General features: G+C 39.1%; 1 protein-coding gene across 2 annotated transcripts; it reads left to right on the top strand.

The window, feature by feature from the left end:
- Nucleotides 1-789: 789 nt before the first annotated feature.
- LOC115376897 (myelin-oligodendrocyte glycoprotein-like) lies at nt 790-15,997 on the top strand. 2 transcript variants are annotated; one of them, XM_030076725.1, is made up of 5 exons: nt 790-987; nt 3,441-3,785; nt 14,807-14,842; nt 14,957-15,076; nt 15,440-15,997. In XM_030076725.1, the coding sequence occupies exons 1-5, from the start codon at nt 927-929 to the stop codon at nt 15,532-15,534; spliced, it is 657 nt and encodes a 218-aa protein (XP_029932585.1). In that variant the 5' UTR covers nt 790-926; the 3' UTR covers nt 15,535-15,997. The 2 variants fall into 2 exon arrangements, with proteins under 2 accessions (XP_029932585.1, XP_029932584.1); XM_030076724.1 differs by having other exon boundaries at nt 15,437-15,997.
- Nucleotides 15,998-21,336: the final 5,339 nt, after the last annotated feature.

The raw sequence follows: 21,336 nt of genomic DNA, 5'->3' as shown, positions 1-21,336 counted from the left end.
CAAATCTAAAATAAATTCACAACCCGGCCGATAGATGAATATTTAAATAAGTGAACATAAAACGCACATCTCCAGCGTGGAAACCATGCAGAGACAGTCATGGCGTCTGACTGTGAGAATGGGTGATTACACTGTATATTATTACACACATGTAAAATGATAATGAGCCTTTAATATATGTAGGCAAACGGTTTGTCAGGTAATATAAGCAGGCTTTGGTCAGTCTTCTGTGCTCTTTGTGTGAGTTTAAGGTGTTTTGATGCCAATTTTAAAAATCTGAAGAGCTGAAATTTAAACTTGGATTCAGAAAATACAAATCACATGCCCTCTGATGTGCATTGTCGTTGCTTTTATCGTTTTCGCTGGCTTTCAATAAAATTTGCTGGATTCAAAAATTGTCTTAATTTGTCTGGTGGATATAAAATCAGGGCTGATGCATACGTGAATAAATGTGTAATTAATGTAAGACATCAGTAGCTCTTAGCCACTTTCATTTTTTTAAAGTAGCTCTTAAAAGTACATATAAATAAAAGTTGGAGACCCCTGTACTGTATTGTACACCTACACAAATCAACACGCAAATATGTGAAATGAAATGGCTATGCAGCTTCAACGCATTTATTCATTTAACTGTGATTGCCCTGAGAATGAGTGGGTGGATGAATTAATTGATTTATGGATGATCAAAGGATGAATGGGTGATTGGACAGAAAGAAAGAAATAAACAAACAAAGAAAGTTGCTTCCTGCACGATGACTCAGATCGAAAGTAAAAGTCCCCCGAGGGAGAGGACTTTAACTTAGCTTCCGGCACCGTTATAATCTTAACATTCTACATTTCACATGATTTTTTAATTAAAAAGTGAACTGCCGACCATATCCAACCGTCTGAAAACTTTAACGTCTATTCTGCGCACTGATTTGATAATGAAGGGGAACATAATCGGGATCTTGGTGATGAGTTTGTCGCTTGGCGCCCCGCTCGCAGGTAAGCCAGGTTTTATGATCCTATTTCCGTGTATCATTAAGTTATGGCAGCCTTGACTTTACTCGACATACTCATTATTATTTCAGCAGTCTGGCTCTCACCTTTCCACATTTCTCAGCTCTTTTGCTTTTTTGCGACACTGGCAGAACTTTCTGGAGGATTTTTACACTTTTACGTTAAATGGAAAATTCCACTGGGACTATTTTTAATTTGCTTGCAGTGGACTGTCAGCCATTTTAAGATAAAAAAAAAAATCAAACGGATTAGTTTGGAGAAATTCTTTAAAGTTTATCTAATGTGACCTCGTTTCATAAAAAAGACAAAAAACAAACAAACAAAAAAAGTTTGGGAGGTTTGGGGAGGTTTATTCCCAGATGCATACACTGATAATGGATTCAATCTGCTGACCTCAAAACATTTTTTAATTTTTTTTTATTATTAATACTAAAACGTATATATCATTCAGAATTTATTAATTAGTAGGCTATAATTTGTATACCCTGCATGGGGGCCTCCGGACCTCGCTTTGAAAATGCATTGCCTGTGCTGTGATGACAGTCATGTAATTTACAGTTTTTTTCAATTGCTTACACACATTTTCAAAGCTCTGTGTCTTTTTCTCAAAACTTTACACACAAATCCAACTACTGCTCACACAAAATGCAAAATGCGCCCTATCCACTGCAAAATGAAACACAGTATTCAAAATATTGTAAACACATCTCAAAAGCAAGCATTTGTCTCACATCACAAACACATCTCCCATTGTATCACATACTTGTGTATATCATTTACACACTGGTGCTCTAAATCTAAAGCTCTTTTGTTTCTATGGATTTTCTTGATATATTGCCATATAAGAGTGAAAATATAGTAGCATGCAAAAAGAAATCAACACAAGCAATAATGGAACCAAAAATATTTAATTTTCTGAATAAATCAGTTGCTGTTGTGGATGCAGCATTGTACAGCATCAAAGCAATACACCAACCATCACAGGAGAGGAGAGTGTGTGTGTGTGTGTGTGTGTAACTGCCGGTTCGGGGTGAAGCACTCAGCAGAGACAGACGGTACCCCACATCTTGACCAATCACGTGCGGTTTTCGCAGAAAAAAAAATAAAAATAAAAAATCGGCTCCTGGGGAAAAAAAAACAAAAAAAACACAGCTCCCAATCAGGAGCTGGTCGTCGAACCTGGACTCCTTGTCCTCTGTGTCTTCGTCTGACTCCCCTGGCTCTCTCTGCATTGTTGTTATCCATTGTTCAAGACAGATAGTTTTATAGGCCTATGTCAAGGAGTGATTGGTTGGTGTTCAGTAAAGCAATTATTGTTTACACATGTGAGGACAGAGTCTGAGGCACTGATGAATAAGTGTGGCATTTTGATTGGTTGTGTTTGAAATGGGAAATCAAGTTACTTCCTGACAGACTTTTGTGTGTTAGCTAGAGAATTGTGTGCATTGATTTGCAAAAAGTGAATAGCTAAATTGAAAACTGTGTCAAGGCTGAGAATTAGTTTACGGTTTTGCTGATTTGAGGTGAAGTTGTGAGGTTTGAGTGAAAGAGTTTAGATATAGTGTGATATATAAAGGTTTTGTGTGTAAGCAATTTAAAAAAACTGTAACTTTGTATGATAAAATATTTGTATCGGGTACAAGCCCAAACATGGTAAATATGTGTTTTGTGTTTGGGAACATACCCTGAAAAGAAGATTTTATCTGCAAAGTACAACAGCTGCTCACTTGTCCCTTTGTGGAATATCATGTGATCCAAATCGTTCAAATAAAGTTCAGCTGTCCCAAGTTCAAAGGCATAGGTTTGATTTTGACATTGGTGGGAACATAAAAGCGCAACAAAGGCTGCACCCGTGATATTGATGTTTTTTTGCATTTATGACTACTATTTCACGTCATATAGAGCTGATCAAATAAACAAGCAAATGATCCTAATCAGAAAAAATCTATTCAGGGATTGACATTAATGTTTACACTGCATATCTGAATATATATATACCAAGATATTTATTGATTATTGACATTTATTGGCTGATATTCTCTTGATTTTCACCTGATTATAGCTCGATGTGTAAAACAACGCCTTATGATGAATGAACGAAAGAATAAATGTCTCCTGCACCACAGAGATCAAGCCACAGAGATCAAGTTGGCACATGTCATGATATAGTCTATGAGGAAATGCATTGCTGTTTTCCTGCAGCCAAGCTCAGTTTTCACACTGGACAGTCTTGCCTTAATGCAGGCCTTGTCTAATGATGATCTGGAAGGTGTGTGCGCAGTGTTTGCAGCTGATCTGATGAAATTCACACATCAGGTTTAACAGGTATATCCTGCTGCCCACATGGCTAAAACAGAAGATCAGGCTGATATTTATTTGCTGATATTCTCCTGATAATCACTCACTCCACTCCTTGTATGTCAAACTTGTTTCTCCAGGACAAGACTATGAGATTAAATCTACTGAGGAAGTGAGGGCTGTAGTTGGCAAAAATGTCACTCTGCCGTGTCAAACTGAGCCCCCGAAAGATTTACAATCTCTGACAGTGGAGTGGAAAAACAACGAGAGCTTTGTCCACCATTACAGAACCGGACAGGATGATCATGATCTACAGCAGCCGCAATACACAAACAGAACGATCCTCTCCCATGAGGACCTGGTCAAAGGAAATCTGTCACTGAAACTACTCCATGTACAGCTGAGCGATCAAGGAAACTACACCTGCAGTGTTGTGAAGCTGTCAAATAAGACAAAGGTCACCAGCGGTCATGTGTCCCTCATTGGTAAGCACTGCAAATCTATGAGAGGACGGTCAGGACTGGCCGGACAAGAAAATGAGAGTTTTGTATATCTTTTGGCATTCATGGCATGCAAAACAGACAAATGGTAAAAGGCAAAAAAGTCACATTTCTTTGTGACTTTGCATTTGTAGGAACTTCACTTTAACCTCTGAAATATGTTAATTATTTTGTTTAGAGCTGCATTAACATTGGATCAACATAAAGGTTCGGACGTGCATGTGAGGCATTTTGTTAGGAGATTCCCAAGATTTGACTCTGGTAGAAGCGACTGTTTGTTATGAAATAAAATCCACCGTGCTGCAGCAGTGAAGCTGTCAGTCATATTATCAATTAATGGTCTCTCCACCATTTGATAAACCGATAACCTCCTCTTCCAAAACAACTAAAAAACAACACTGTAGTGTAAATGTATGTGTATTTGAAAATTAAAAAATAAAAATGAAAACACTACTAATACTATTTTGATTACAATGACAAGGTTGACACAAAAAAGTCATCACAATTATTTGCCCTGTGGTCCTTGATGCAGTTACATGACATATATTAGACAATGGCTTGTATGTACAAATCATCAGCTGACAAAGTGCAGTCAAATTTACAGACTCGGTCCTCCACGGTTAGAAATTGAATGATGAGGTTCAGGCGGAATGGGCAAAATTATTTTCATGTGCTGCATCTGCATTTTTGAAAACTTGATCACAACTTAGGCTTTCCTTAAAATGGAATCAAGGTCTGATGTGAACTCACCTGAACACTTTTGTCTGTCATTTCAAACAGTGTCAGACAGAGGAGAGGACAACGACGACGGGTCAAGAAAAGGTGGTGATGGAGGTAAATGTTTGATTTCCAACAGGCAGCGCTGGTCAGTGTGTCTATCCAGTGTCTGGCTCAGAGACGTCGGTCTGTTCCCCTAAGATGACTGCTCCATTATATCTTTCAGGAGAGGAAACTCAGCTTGGCCTTGGCCTTGGCCTTGGGTTTGGGATTCCCGTCATTCTCATCCTTCTTATTGTTGCTGGCGTCTGTGAGTGGAAAAAATATGAAGCCCGTAAGTTACAAAGTCCTGCTCCTAAACCTTTTATCACTGACATTTGTCCCACTGTTTTCTAATTTACTGTATTACTGAAATATGTTTTCATTTTCTCCACCTGTTTAAAGATGCCCTATGCAACAATTTTCTAAGGCCAATTGAGGATTGTTTGAGGAGTGAGTCTCTATGATTCTAATTGTCGGAGATATCATTCCATATTTGAACGAATATCACCTATAAAACTCAGTGCATTTTCTGTGTTTTCACAGGAATAGCAAGGCAAGAGGCAGGAGAACGAGTAGGTGGTGGAGAACATGGAGAAGGTGGTGGAGAACAAGGAGCAGTTGGTGGAGAACATGGAGGAGGTGGTGGAGAACAAGGAACAGTTGGTGGAGAACAAGGAGCAGTTGGTGGAGAACAAGGAGCAATTGGTGACGAACATGGAGGAGTTGGTGGAGAACAAGGAGCAGTTGGTGGAGAACAAGGAGCAGTTGGTGGAGAACATGGAGGAGGTGGTGAAGAGCATGGAGGAGGTGGTGAAGAGCATGGAGGAGGTGGTGAAGAGCATGGAGGAGGTGGTGAAGAACATGGAGGAGGTGGTGGAGAACAAGGAGCATTTGGTGGAGAACATGGAGGAGGTGGTGGAGAACAAGGAGCATTTGGTGGAGAACATGGAGGAGGTGGTGGAGAACGTGGAGGAGGTGGTGAAGAACATGGAGGATGTGGTGAAGAACGTGGAGGAGGTGGTGGAGAACAACAAGGAGGCAGGCAAGGTGGAGAACCTGGAGGCCAACCTCCTGAAACAATCCCACTACTTAAAATGTCGTGAGCTGTTTTCTGACCGTTCCATCAGGATGCTGCTCACACTCAGGGACGTCTGTCGTGGAATTCTTCAACAAAAATGAACAGTCAGATGGTCTTCAGGCCTTCAATGCTGTGACAGCAGGAGAATCATACACACCAAAGCTTGGAGGTAGATTGTCAGTATGACAGAGGTGACTGACAGCTTTTAAGGTCTTCAGATTTTACATATATTTTGCATGTCTTACATAGTCACTTAGGTACTAAAGCACTAAAAACTTTCCCAAAACAGACCTAGTTCAACAGGCCTAACCATAAATTCAAAACCAGCAACCAACCACTTCTAAATGAGTAAGCAGGTTGAGGGTCAGATCCACTGCAAATACCAACAGCTGGTCAGACAAAGGCAAACGCAATACATGATTTTAATGGTAAATTCCTTCACACGTCACACACCACCTGACTCTGTTCACTCCAAACATTAAATTGTTTGCTCAGACCACACTTACAGTCATTAACAGCAAAGATGGCAGCTGCCCTCAAAAACCTGCAAAAGCTTAGGGACCACCTGAAAATTCAAACAACATGAAAGTTTTTGTGGTGACTTTTTAACCTAGTTGTTAATTGTTGTAATTCACCCATCTTATTTGAGATCACACTCCCATCTTTAACACTCTTACAAAGTCAGCCTGCTGCCATCTCACAAACATTGCACTAATAAGAACATTTCTTTCTCTAAATGGTACAGAAGAACTTATTCATGCATTTGTTTTCAGCAGGCTTGACTATTGTAATGGTGACCTGACGCCTCAGGTCATGTGAGGGAATCCAAAGCAAACCAAGTGAGGCAGCTTTCCTGAACACCTGAACACTGCCACGGCAACCAGCTCTTTAAATGTTTTTTTTTTTTCTTTTCCTGTTTTACTATTTTATTCATATATCCAAAGTACCCTATGCCTTTGCTTTGTGCATGAATGGTGCCATACAATGTATGCAAAGATGTACACATAACTTGTGTATGTGAGAGAGAAAGACAGAGAGAGAGAGAGAGAGGGGGGGGGGTGTTTACTGCGGGATTTATTTTGTTTTATTCCTCATCCGTCTGTTTTGCTGAATTTTGTTCTGTCTTTAACTTCTGAGTGAAGGTGCTGCCTGATGAAATGTGAGGAGTTTCAATGTTTAGCCTTTTGACACTGACTAGTCAACCATTTCACCTCAGAAAGAGGGTAATGTGCGCATTTGTCTTTGACTTTTTTTTTTTATTATTATTTAAGAGACCATGTGGTTGATACTTCAAGTCACACATTCCTGTGAATTTTGGTACTTAAACAGTAAGTGATGACAGGCCTTTTTTTCATTTTCTGTATTCATTTTGAAATTCATTGTACTTTAGTGCACATACTATGAAATTACTTCTAGCTTTTTGTTGTTTATTTCATTGTGTCAAGTAATTAACAGTTCAGGGCTGACCTGTGTTAAACAATAGACTGAATTCTTTGGTTGCAACTTTTTTAGTGTTAACTGGATAAGTAGCAAACCAAGAAGAAGAAGAAGAAGAAGAAGAAGAAGAAGAAGGAAATTCCCAGCACCCCAAATACTGAACAACAAAGAAGAAACAGTCCTCACAAAAGTAAATATAAAAGCATTAAAGCAACATTTGTAGCATTTGTCTTTAATTTGTGAATTAAGTTGCTGCCTGATGAAATGCTGGGGTTTTAGTGTTTAGCCTTTTTACACTGGCTTTTCAACCATTTCACTACAGAAAGATGGCAACGTGTGCATTTGTCTTTGATTTTTTAAATTTTTTTAAGAGACCATGTGGTTGATATTTAAACAATTTAAACAATAAGTGACAACATTTTGTGTGTTTAATTTGAAATTCATTGTTCTTCCATGCACATGTGAAATTAATTCTAGTTTTTTGGGGAAGGTTTAATTTAAACTTTTTAAAGCTATATTAAGCAAATGACCCATTGTAATATGAGAGCTGCCACTGAGTGTCTTCTTTCCACCGTACAGTTTAATCCACCCTTTTGGTATTTCCTGGTTTCATTCAAAGTGTCTCTGAAATAGATGCAAATTTCCATTGTGTGAGCGCCTCTGTGGCTGTAGGCAGCACTGAGGCCGCAGAAAGGCCGCATTCAAAGCAGCGCCACCTTGTGGCTGAATATCCTCAGCTTCACCACATTTTGAGGTTGGAGCTCAGAGACAAAATATTCCAAGTTAATCCAACTAATCCAACAGGAGCCTTGTGAGAGAGACATGTAGCTCTCATTTCCATCCCCACTCAATTTGTGCTCTCAGCTCCCTCTAGTGGTCAGAAGTTACTCAGTGTGGCTTTAAGTTTCTGTGACTTGTTGGTGCTTTTTTATGCTTGTGTAGATATTTTTGATGGCAAAATAAAGATAGTGTTGTGAATTCCCTATGCTGTCTTAGTGGCAGCCTCTTCATGGACAGCTCACCTCTCAGTTATCAATAACAGTCAGGTGTGTGCCTCTACCACTTGTACTCATTCCAACTCAGGTGTGTGTATGTGTATAGAAACCCTATTGTTTCACACTCCTCTCCAGCAGCACAGCCATGTGTGGATGACACATGTAAGCCTTTGTTTGATATGTATGTTATGCATTTATTTAGTTTGTTACATTTTGAGTGTTTATTTACCTATTTTGATCTACTTGCAATTCCTTAATCATTTCAGTTTCGTATTATTGCTTAAGTTACAAATTCTGAATCATTGTTTGTTTTGTTTGCTGTCAGAGATCATGGCTTTCTGGAGAAAAATAAATCATTGAACCTGTGAACTGGCTTTTGGTGTCCCCAAGTCTCTTTATGCGAGATCCTTAGCTGGTCTGCTGCCAACTGTTGAACTGTCTAAATAGAAATGTTTAATAGCCTATTTTGCTTCTGACAAATATATATTTGATTTCATGAACTCTAAAAAGTGTGTGTGACAAATATATTTTAGGAAAGAACCCAAACTATTGTATTATTGCACCAGTGTGTAAAGACCTCAGAATAGAGGATGGGGATCCAACATTGAGGTAGATGAGTCAAATTTGTGAGCATGTGAGGGAGAATGGACTTTAAATGCTCCTGATTCAACTGGGGCTGAAAGATAATAATTAAAGAAATCATTGCTGTCAGTTGCTTATCTGGCTTGCTGTTAACTCAGTGGATGCAGAGAGTGGAGCTCATATCCCTGAAGGTCCCACAGTCAGCTTTCAGCTGAAGAGAGTGTTCAAAACCCCACAGAGCATGACGTGTGTGAGAGAGCGCAAGTGTGCCTGGTTACTCACAGCAATGTTTTAGGTGTGTACACTATGTGCCTCACACATCCTTCCTTAAATGCAAAAATATCCCATCACCCTAGATGGGGTGAATCATTCATCACGTATGATGTCACCAGTCAGATCAGGTATGGAGGTGCAGCGCTCCTGACCTTTCAGGTGGCTTACACCTCCACTGGAAGCTAGGACATGATTTGGCGCCCTTACGTTTTGATGCGTAACTGAGTGAGATGCCTTTTCTTCTTTGTTCAGAGCCTCGGAGCCTGCTGAGGTTCCCCAGGTCAGCTGCAAACCTCTACCACAGGCTGCCACACGAGCAGCCCAGAGAGGAATACAGTGCCTGTGTCGACTCTTGGACCCTCAAGCTGGATTACACTGAGGTTCATGCTGCATTGTATCATTTAGAAACACATGAGGTGTGAGACATGCAGCATAACAGGGACAGACCCAGTTTGTAGGAGGATGTGCAAAAGCTTTGTGGCCACAGATGATGTGAGCCGTCTCTACTAGGCCACTGTCCTGATTTAATAATAAAATTAAATATATGTATATATATATATATATATACATATATATGTATATATATATATATATATATACATATATATATATATATATATATATATATATATATATTCTCAATCCAATTAGGTCAACGATTTCCACCAAACTGAGTTGTGTTAGATGTAATTTGACAATACTATTAAGATGGCAATAATGGACTTTGTGTAACTGACATGACTGTATTGGGTAATTCAGACATTATCTGGTCAACTTGGACCTAATTAATAGGTAAGCTAACGAAACTGACCAACATAAATTCAACAAATGACTGTTTCTTTTTCTTTCCTTAACTCAGTTGATTAATGGCAACATAAAGATATTTCTTTTTTTTTTTTCTTTTTTTCTTTTTTTTTTTTACATTTGAAAACTTTATTGTCCCAAAAGGGCAATTTGGTGTACAGCAGCTGTTGGCACAATCAGACAAATTGAAAAGAAAAGCACAGAATAAAACAATGAAATAAATAAGAATTCATAAATACAATTAACACATAGTTGCCATCATGAATGTAAAAGAATACAATCTCATAGTTGATTTAAATATTTAACAGCTGAAGATACAAATGATTTCAGGTATCTATTAGATTTTGCCTTCCTAGAAAAGCTATTGACCTGATGTCAATAGCTGAAACTCTTTGTATAGAGGGTCTCCCAGGATGGCCTCAGCCCTCCCAACACACTTAGCCTGATAGAGCTGGCTAAGATCACTAAGATTTACTCCAATGATCGTATGGCACTGTTTAACAAGACTTCCCAGCCTGTTTTTGTTAACAAGGTTAAGATTGCTGAACCAACAAGTCATTGCAATTGTGAGAACAGACTCAACAAATGATCAATAGAACATTTTCATGAGTGAGCTCTCAATATGAAAAGTCCTCAGCTTCCTTAAATAAAACAGTATCTGGTTGACCTTTTTACAAATTCTATCTGCATTGGCCTCAAAGGTCAACTTGTTATCCAGAATAGTTCCCAGATACTTATACTGGCTGACTGTCTCTACTGGTGAACCCTTTATAATAGTAGGTGGCATGGTAGGTGGATTCCTACAAAAATCAAACCACATGTTTTTGGTCTTAGCGACATTAAGCTGTAGGAATGACTCCTCACACCATTTGATAAAATTATCCAAGACAGGACCATGACCCATCTCATGGTCCTGCAGGCCGTGTAACTGAGGCCTGTTTATGAGCAGGTGGTCAAAAGGTTTAAAAATCATGCACAAAAAAGATGAAAATGTAGATGGAAAGCTCCTTATTCTGTCAACATACAAAGACTGTGGCTTCTATGGAAAACTGGGCTGCCATCATGCACCATGCAGGCAAAAACAGAAATATTTTCACACTGGAAACAAACAATTACTCTGATAAAATCCTTAATATAGTAAGTGTTTGGCGTCCATGAGGGATGACAGGAGGGAACCAAAGGGGGGATAGTTGTTGTTTTTTGGTTGATTGCCACTTTCTTTAATCTGCTTATTTATTTTACTGATTGATATATGTACATCGGTGACATTATTTATGTTCTGTAATTCTGATCTATCAATTTATAACTCCACTCCATGTTTAAATACCAGCCCTGAGGGGATCTGCCTTGTTTGGCTCCACATTGTGAAGCAGCTTTTTCTGACATCATATCAAAAATAATTTCATAACCCGGCCGATAGATGAATATTTAAACAAGCGAACATGAATGCAGAGGCAGTCATGGCGCCTGACTTTGAGAATGGGCGAAAGCACTGTATATTATTACACTCATGTAAAATGATAATGAGCCTTTAATATATGTAGGGAAACGGTTTGTCAGGTAGTAAAAAAAATATATATAACTAAGGTTTGGTCAGTCTTCTGTGCCCTTTGTGTGAGTTTCAGGTGTTGTGATGCCAATTTGATAGATGTAAAGCACTGAAATTTAATAAACTTGGATTCAGAAAATACAAATCACATTATTTTTATGTGCATTGTCGTTGCTTTTTTCGTTTTCGCTGGCTTTTGATAACATTTGATGGATGAAAAATTGGCTTAATTTGTCCGGGATGTATATAAAATCTAGGCTGATGCAATACGTGAAAAAAATGCGTAATTAATGTAAGACACGAGTAGCTCTTAGCCACTTTCATTTTAAAAAAAGTAGCTCTTAAATGAACAAATAAGTAAAAGTTGGAGACCGCTGCCCTGTATTGTACACCTACACAAATCAACACGCAAATATTTGTTAATTAAATGTCTGTGTCGCCTCAACACATTTATTCTCTGGCCGGATCATATTCACTGTGACTGCCCTGGGAATGAATGGGTGGATGATTGAATTGATATATGGATGATGAATGGGTGATTGGAAAGAACGAAAGAAGGAAAGGAAGAAAGGAAGAACGTAAACGTGAATTTCCATAATACGTTCCAGCAGGATTACTCAAGTCGAAAGTAGAAGTCCTTGGGGGAGAGGACTAACTTAGGTGCAGGCAACCTTCAACACTCGACATGTAACATGATTTTTTAATTAAAAGGTGAATTACCGACCATATCTAGCCATCTGAAAACGTCTGCTGATTTGATAATGGATTGGAGTCTAATCTGGATTTTGGTGATAATTTTCTCGCTTGGCCTCCCGCTCGCCGGTAAGCCAGGTTTATGATCATGTTTCCGTGTATCATTAAGTTATGGCAGCCTTGATTTTACTCGACATAGCCTACTACTTATTATTTCAGCAGTCTGGCTCTCACTTTTTTGCGACACTGGCAGACCTCTCTGGAGGATTTTTACACTTTTACAAACCGTTAAAATGGTCCACTGGGGGCATTTTTGATTTGCTCTGAGCGGACTGTCCGACTGTCAGCCATTTTAAGATCAAAGATCAGCCGGATTAGTTTGGAGGAATTCTTTCTTTGAAGTTTATCTGATGTGACCTCGTTTCATTAAAAAGACAAAAGGAAAAAAAAAAAAAACAGATCAAAGATCAGTCGGATTAGTTCGGAGAAATTCCTCGAAAAAAAAAAAAAAGCAGGAAACTGTCGGATGTGGAATCGAAAAGTACAGTATTATTATTATTATTATTATTATTATTATTATTATTATTATTATTTGCCAGATGCACACATTGATAATAGATTCAAACTGCTGACCTCAAAACATTTTTTAAAATGTATTTTTATTTTTTTATTTTATCATTAATAGTACTACATTGAAATAATTTAGAATTGCTTACAAAAGTAAGTTAGTATAATTTGTATACTCTGACTTCACTTTGAAAATGCCTGGCCAGTGCTGTGATGACAGTATGGCAGCCATTTAATTTAACTGTGTATCATCAAATATTTCTATTGGGTACAAGCTCAAACATGGCAAGCAAAAAGCTTAGCCTCTTCAGGACACTTTTTGGCTTCTTTTTTTTTTTTCGTCAAAAGGTGTCGCATGTCTTGGTGCTCTCTCCTGCTTTTTGCTGTGTTTTGTGTTTGGGAACATACCCTGAAAAGTAGATTTTATCTGCAAAGTACAGCAGCTGCTCACCTGCCCTTTTGTGGAATATCATGTCATCCATATCGTTTGAATAAAGTCCAGCTGTCCCATGTTGGACCCATATAATAATGCACAAATGTAGGCCTATTAAAGACAGGGCTGCTGCTCACACTGTGTTGTCACATAACCTGTCAGTCTTAGGCTTACCCTGAAGGACTGGTTACTACACAGAGGGCCTTGAGGCTCAGTAAACCCGAATAATCAGACAGCTCGATGTGTAAAACAACGCCCTATGATGAATGAATGAATGAATGAAACTGTTGTCACTGTCTCCTGGATAACACAACAAATATTCTACCAAGCCACAGAGATCAAGTTGGCACATGTCATGGATATAGTCTATGAGGAAATGCATCACTGTTTTCATGCAGCCCAGCTCAGTTTTCACACTGGACAGGCTTTCCTTAATGCAGGCCTTGTCTAATGATGATCTGGAAGGTGTGTGTGTGTAGTGTTTGCAGCTGATCTGATGAAATTCCCACATCAGGTTTAACAGGTATATCTCCTGCTGCCCACTCTGCTAAAACAGAAGACTTGGCTGATATTTATTGGTTGATATTCTCCTGATAATCCCTCACTCCCCTCCTCTCTGCTTTGCCACTGATGACTAATAAAGACTTTCATGTCAAACTTGTTTCTCCAGGACAAGACTATGAGATTAACTCTACCGAGGAAGTGAGGGCTGTAGTTGGTGAAAACGTCACTCTGCCGTGTCACACCAAGCTCCCGAAAGATTTGCAATCTCTGACAGTGGAGTGGAAATACAACAAGAGCTTTGTCCACTATTACAGAAACGGACAGGATGATCTTTATCTACAGCACCAGCAATACAGACACAGAACGATCCTCTCCCATGAGGACCTGGTCAAAGGAAATCTGTCACTGAAACTACTCCATGTACAGCTGAGCGATCAAGGAAACTACACCTGCAGTGTTGTGAAGCTGTCAAATAAGACAAAGGTCACCAGCGGTCATGTCTTCCTCATTGGTAAGCACTGCAAATCTATGAGAGGACGGTCAGGACTGATCAAACAAGAAAATCAGAGTTGTGTCTATCTTTTGGCATTCATGGCTGCAAAACAGACACATGGTAAAAGGCGAAAAAGTCACATTTCTTTGTGACTTTGCATTTGTAGGAACTTCACTTTAACCTCTGAAATATGTTAATTATTTTGTTTAGAGCTGCATTAACATTGGATCAACATAAAGGTTCGGACGTGCATGTGAGGCATTTTGTTAGGAGATACCCAAGATTTGACTCTGGTAGAAGCGACTGTTTGTTATGAAATAAAATCCACTGAAGTTGTCAGTCATATTATTAATTAATGGTCTCTCCATCATTTGATAAACCAATAACCCCCTTTTCCAAAACAACTAAAAAACAACACTGTAGTGCAAATGTATGTGTATTTGACAATTAAAAAATAAAAATGAAAACACTTCTAATATTATTTTGATTACAATGACAAGGTTGACACAAAAAAGTCATCACAATTATTTGCACTGTGGTCTTTGATGCAGTTACATGACATAAATTAGACAACAGCTTGTATGTACAAATCATCGGCTGACAAAGTGCAGTCAAATTTACAGACTCAGTCGTCCACGGTTAGAAACCAAATGATGAGGTTCAGGCGGAATGGGCAAAGCATTTTCACGTGCTGCATCTGCATTTTTGAAAACTTGATCACAACTCAGGTTTTCCTTAAAATGGAATGAAGGCGTCTTAGAGCAAAACCAAATAATCAGTGATGGTCTGTGTGTCTGATTTGAACTCACCTGAACACTTTTGTCTGTCATTTCAAACAGTGTCAGATGGAGCAGAGGACGGAAACGACGATTCAGGTAAATGTTTGATTTCCAACAAGCAGCGCTGATCAGTGTGTGTCCATTCAGTGTCTGGCTCAGAGACGTCTGTCCTCTGTTCTCCTAAGATGACTGCTCCATTATGTCTTTCAGGAAAGAAAACTGGCACTCAGCTTAGCCTTGGTGCAAAAATTGGGATTGGGATTTCCGTTGCCTGCGTAATTCTCATCCCTGGTGGTGTTGCTGTCTATCTGTGGAAAAAACGTGAAGCCCGTAAGTCACAACGTTCTGCTCCTAAACGTTTTATCACTGACATTTGTCCCACTGTCGTCTAATTTACTGTATTACTGAAACAGACACTGCATTCAGAAAGTATTCAGGCCCCTTTCACTTTTGTCCCTTCTGTTATGTTGCAGCCTGATGCCACCATTGTCATAAACGATTGTAGCATCAGGTGCATACTGAGGTGTGTTTTCATTTCCCCCACCTGTTTGCAGCAATTTCTGAAGGTCAACTAAAGGTCATCTTATGGTTGAGTCTCCACATTCGAATCAGCTGAGGCTAAAGTGGCGTCAACATGTATCACCTCCCTTTGACAGAGTAAAACTCGGTGTATTTTCTGTGTTTTCACAGCAGGAGCAGCACAAGGTGGAGAACCTGGAGGCCAACCTCATGAAATAATCGAACTACTTGGAATGTCGCGACCTGGGGGGGAGGGGGGGGTGGCTTGAGTGTGACAGAAAAAAGGGAGAACAGTAAAAAGTGGAGTAGGATTTATTCCTTAGGTTTTCTCCGGGATTTTTTTTTGTTTTAACCCTCATCCGTCTGTTTTGCTGAATTTTGTTGTGTCTTTAACTTCTGAATGAAGGTGCTGCCTGATGAAATGCTGGAGTTTTAGTGTTTAGCCTTTTGACACTGACTTTTCAACCATTTCACCTCAGAAAGAGGGTAATGTGTGCGCTTGTCTTTGATTTTTTACATTTTTTTTTTCTTTTTTTTTTTTTAAGAGACCATGTGATTGATATTTCAAGTCATGTACACATTCCTGTGAATTTTGGTACTTAAAAACAAGTGATAACAGGTATTTTTTTTTTTTTTTCATTTTCTGTATTCAATTTTAAATTCATTGTACTTCACAGCAGATACTATGAAATTAACTGCAGGGTTTTTTAGGTTTCATTTTAACTTTTTAAAGGTCCAGTCAGCAAATGAGCCATTGTAATGTGAGAGCCGTCACTGAGTGTCTTCTTTCCAAGGTACAGTTTAATCCACCCTGTCGGTATTTCCTGGTTTCAGCTCCCAAATAAGCTCCTCCCACTGTTTTCAGATTGAAGCTCAGAGACCAAATAATCCAAGTTCATCCAACTAATCCAATAGGAGCCCTGTGAGAGGGACATTTCCATCCTCAAAACAGAACTGACTCTGTTTGCACTCTCAGCTCCCTCTAGTGGTCAGAAGTTGCTCAGTGTGGCTTTAAGTTTCTGTGACTTGCTGATGCTTTTTTATGCTTGTTTACAGGGGTGTCATAGTGGGGGGATAAGCGGGACTTATTACCTACAATGGGAGAGGGGGTCCTCAAAAGGCCTGAAATATAAAGGTCGGCTATACAAGGGTGCAATAAGATTTCTTTTCATGGGGCCCAAAATCCCTGGCGGGGATTTTCCCCTGCGAAAATAAAGATTGTCTATTTTGTGTCTGACAAATGTCTATTTTTGATTTCTTAAATTCTAAAAATTTAATGTGTGTGTGTGTGTGTGTGAGAGAGAGAGAGAGAGAGAGAGAGAGAGAGAGAGAGTCAGACACAGGGACAGAGACAGAGATTATATCAAATATCTTTTAGGAGAGAAACCAAACTATTGCATTATTGCACTGGTGTGTAAAGGCATCAGAATAGAGGATGGGGGTCCAACATTGAAGTAGGTGGGTCTAATCTGTGAGCATGTGAGGGAGAATGGACTTTAACCCTCCTATTTTATTTGGGGTCAATTTGACCCCAGCCAATGTTTAACGTCTCTAAATAACTGATTAACATAATTTTTTTTTTCTTCATATTTAATGAGTTTTCCTAATGTTCCTAATAGGTTCTACCGGGTAAACATGAAATTCACATGATGATATGTTTTCAATGTCCTGTACACACTTTGTAACGCATTGGTTATAAATAACAAAAATCTGTACTTAGAAATAACATAAATCCATTAAAACACCAAAACTTAATATTTCTTTCCAATTTTAGGTCAGTCAGTGAGATTTTATGGTGATTTGCATATTTTTCCATAGTCCTGTAATAGGAATGCTGGATGTATAAGTGGAGCTGTAGGAGGTGTCATGTTTTATTTAAAGGGTTATTTAGGTCGTCAACAAAGAAACATAAAGTACCTGACACATAAACTTTGGTAATAATTTTAGTTATAATAATTTTGTGGAGGTTTAAACTGCTGGGGTCAAATTGACCCCAAACATAAGAGATGTTAGAAAATTTGAACATAACAGGAGGGCTAAATGCTTCAACTGGGGTGCTGAAAGATGATACTTAAAAAAAAAAAAAAAAAATCATCACTGTCAGTTGCATATGTGGTTTGCTAGTTAATATTTTAGGCATCACTAGTGACACTAGTGAGCATTTTTGGCATTCACTAGTGACACTAGTAAATATTTTTGGCCTCACTAGTGTCACTAGTAGCACTCACTAGTGTCACTAGTGAGTGCAAAAAAAGTTAACTAGTGGGATATCTGAATATATGCTCAAACGGCTTGCCATACAAGCCAGTAATTTCGCCTTGGACGGCAACATAGGCAGAACCGCCACTGCTTCCGCCTCCTCTCCTCTCCTCTCCTCCACATTCAGACACACACGCGAGTCACGACACCCCCTCCTCAACATGCTGCCTGTTTACAACGGACTGGGAGTGTTGGGGCGGGTGTTAATCAAAACAAACCAATCACGTCTTGATCTCTTCACAGGTTGGTGGCCTCTGATTGGCCTGGCCTGTCTCTCTGACTTAAAAAAAAAAAAAAAAAAAAAAAGCTGATTGGCCTGGCAGGCGACCTGTCTAAAAAAGAAAGAAAAAAAAAAAAAAAAACACGGGTGGTTGGCGGTAGTAGGATAGCGTTTGAATTACTTTTTGACTGGAAACCTTGGAAAACTGGAATAAATAAAGGACTTTGGCTTTGGATAACGGACAACTGGACTTGGTAACAGTATCTGTGGGTGTTTGGGGGAACAAGGACTCGGAATACCGACCGACGGCCTGTAGGCTATAGGTCCGGATCGGTATTCGGATTGTTGTTCCAAACAAACACTGACAGGATGGCAGCCTTGGAGGAGGTGGTGGGAGATAATATCTGTGATATGTTTAGTGATGAGGGTGAGATAAGGGAGAGTGAATGGCAAAGGGTGGAGAGGGGGAGCAGAGGAAAGAAATTAAAGAGGAGACGCCAGAATCAGGACGCTACTAGTAGCTCAGGTGGAGGATCAGAGAGTGAGGGAGGAGGAGAGAGGGGAGAGAGAAAAGAGAGAGCAGGAATAATAAATGTTATTGTAAGATTTGAGGAAGAAGGGGGCGTTAAGAAAATGGATCCTTTGAAGTTAACCAAAATCATTCAGTCACAGATGGGAGAGGTAAAATATGCAAGAATTTTGGGTGACGGTAATCTGTTAATTGGATGTAACTCGGAAATGGAGGTGGCTAAAGCAAGAGTAATGAGGAGTGTTGGGAAAGTCAAAGTGGCAAAAGTGGTCAAAGTGGGAGAACGAAGGGATGATGGATGTAAGGGAGTTATTACTGGAATTCCACTAACAGTTACCATGAAGGAGTTGAAGAAAAACTTGAGGGTGGGAGTTAAAGTCATAGATGCAAAAAGAATGACAAGGGGAGTTGAGAAAATTGAAACTGAGACTATACTGTTAGAATTTGAAGCAAAGGTGATACCAAAGGATGTATACTTTGGGCTTATGTGCTACAGGGTAAGGGAATTTATACCAAAACCACTAAGATGTTTCAACTGCCAAGGGTTTGGACATGTGGCTAAGGTGTGTAAAGAAAAGAGAAGATGTGCTAAATGCAGTGGAGATCATGAGTATGGGGAGTGTGGAGATGGAGTGAGGCCAAAGTGCTGTAACTGTGGAGGGAATCACAGTGTAACATATAGGAGATGTGAAGTGATGAGGAAAGAAATGGAGATACAGAAAATCAGAGTAAAGGAAAAAGTATCTTATGCAGCAGCAGTGAAGAAGGCAGGACAAGAAAAACGCAATGAGGACAACCAAAATACAGCCCAAGTGACAGTGACTAGAACAGAGGTGGATAAAAGTAAAACATGGGTAGAAAAGAAGAGCTTGGTTACCTTTATTGCAGGAGTGATTAATGGAACAGCAGATGAACCGACTAGAACTGGTAGGATTAAAATAATTGTCACAGCAGCAGTACATCATTTGGGTATGAGGGGGTTGAAGTGGGAGGAGATCAGAGATGAGCTAAATATTCAGGCAAGCCAAGAGACATCATGTGTAGGGTAATATTATTATTAATTATGTTAATACTCCAGTGGAATGCTAGGAGTTTGATTGCAAATGGGCAGGAATTTAAGAAGTTCATTGATGACCAGAGAGAAAAACCAGACGTATTATGTATTCAGGAAACATGGTTGAAACCACACCTAGATTTTGTTTTATATGGGTATGTATCAGTCAGGAGAGACAGGAAAGAGAGAGGAGGAGGAGGATGTGTGACATTTATTAAACAAGGGATCCCTTATAGAGTTGCTGGGATTGGGAAAGACATAGAGTATGTGGTGGTAGAAGTATGGGCAGAGAGGAAGAAATTTAGTATTGTTAATTACTATAATCCTTGTAAGAAACTAGAGTTAAATAAACTGGAGGAGATTGAAGGGCAAAATAGTGCAAATATTGTGTGGTGTGGGGACTTCAATGCACATAATACATTGTGGGGGTGTGAAAGAACAGATGCTAATGGGCAAGTAATAGAAGACTTGTTAGATGAAAAGAACTTAGTCTGTTTAAATGATGGAAAGAAAACTAGAATTGATGTTAATACAGGAAAGGAATCAACTTTAGATCTAACAATAGCCTCAAATAATATAGCTCCCATATGTGAATGGAAAGTATATCAGGAGGGAACAATAGGAAGCGACCATTACCCAGTACTATGTTGGATTCAAGTTGATACTCCAGTGTCAGAAGTAGAGAGGGGTGGGAAGTGGATTTTTGAAAAGGCTAAATGGGACATATTTGAAAAAGAATGTGATGAATATCTGAGTCAGGTTAATGATAACATGGACTTAGAAACAATGGAGGAAGAAATAAGGAAAGGTATTAGAACAGCTGCACTGAGATCCATCCCTAAGAGCAAAGGAAGAGGGAACAGGAAAGCAGTACCCTGGTGGGATGAGAAATGTAAAGATGCAGTGAGAAATAGAAATAAGGCATTTAAAGTGTTGAAAAGAACACATAATTATCAACATATGGTAGAATATAAAAAAGAGCAAGCAGTGGTAAGGAGGACAATAAGACAAGCAAAAAGGAAATATTGGAGACAATTTTGTGACTCAATAGGGAACGCAACTCAAGTAGGTGAGGTGTGGGGCATGATTAGAAAGATGGGAGGGGATAGAAGAGATTGGAGTTACCCAGTTCTCACACAGGGAAGTGAAGTAGCAGTAAATAATAAAGAAAAGGCGGAGTTACTAGTGAGAACTTTTGTTAAGGTGCATAGTTCTAGTAATTTGTCAGAGGAGGGAAGAAGGGGCAGAGATGAAACAAAGTCTGAAAATATAGGTATTTTAAGAAAAAAGAAAAATACAGGGGATGAACAGAGTATCCCATTTAACATTGGAGAGTTAAAAAGAGCATTGACTAAAGCTGGTATGACTGCACCAGGGAAGGATAAGATATGTTATGTAATGATTAAACACTTAAGTGAAAGGAGCCTAGAAAAGTTGTTGATGCTGTACAATAAAGTATGGAAGGAAGGTAGAATTCCAAAAATCTGGAAAGAGGCAGTCATAGTCCCTATAAGGAAACCAGGGAAAGATGCAAGTCAACCAACCAACTATAGGCCAATAGCATTAACATCACATTTATGTAAAGTTATGGAGAGGATGGTGAATGAACGATTGATGTACATTGTTGAAAAGAAGGGCATAATTGTTGGATGGCAAAGTGGCTTTAGGAAAGGGAGGGGGACGGTAGACCCAATAGTATGTCTAGAAGATGAAATAAGGAAAGCCCAATGTAATAAAGAAACAGTAGCAGCAGTGTTTTTTGATGTTGAGAAAGCGTATGATATGTTATGGAGGGAAGGGCTACTAATAAAGTTACACAAAATGGGTGTGGGAGGCAATATATTTAATTGGGTGATGGATTTCTTGAACAAAAGAAGCATTCAAGTAAAGATAGGAAGTGAAATGTCCAGTAAATATGAAGTAGAAAATGGTACACCACAGGGGAGTGTAGTGAGTCCGTTGCTATTTTCAATAATGATTAATGATATATTTGCAAATGTGCCGTCAGA

Source organism: Myripristis murdjan, chromosome 18, assembly GCF_902150065.1.
Source record: "Myripristis murdjan chromosome 18, fMyrMur1.1, whole genome shotgun sequence".
In the NCBI taxonomy this organism is placed as follows: Eukaryota; Metazoa; Chordata; class Actinopteri; order Holocentriformes; family Holocentridae; genus Myripristis; species Myripristis murdjan.
Note: the sequence above shows the minus strand (reverse complement) of the source record. Positions and strands in the feature narration are given on the sequence as shown.

Excerpts from the sequence above, each read along its gene's own strand:
- LOC115376897 (XM_030076724.1), top strand. The coding sequence starts at position 927 with ATGAAGGGGAACATAATCGGGATCTTGGTGATGAGTTTGTCGCTTGGC. Across the intron at positions 3,786-14,806 it reads CGGTCATGTGTCCCTCATTG|TGTCAGATGGAGCAGAGGAC; the intron begins GTAAGCACTGCA and ends CATTTCAAACAG. Across the intron at positions 15,077-15,436 it reads GTGGAAAAAACGTGAAGCCC|CAGGAGCAGCACAAGGTGGA; the intron begins GTAAGTCACAAC and ends GTGTTTTCACAG.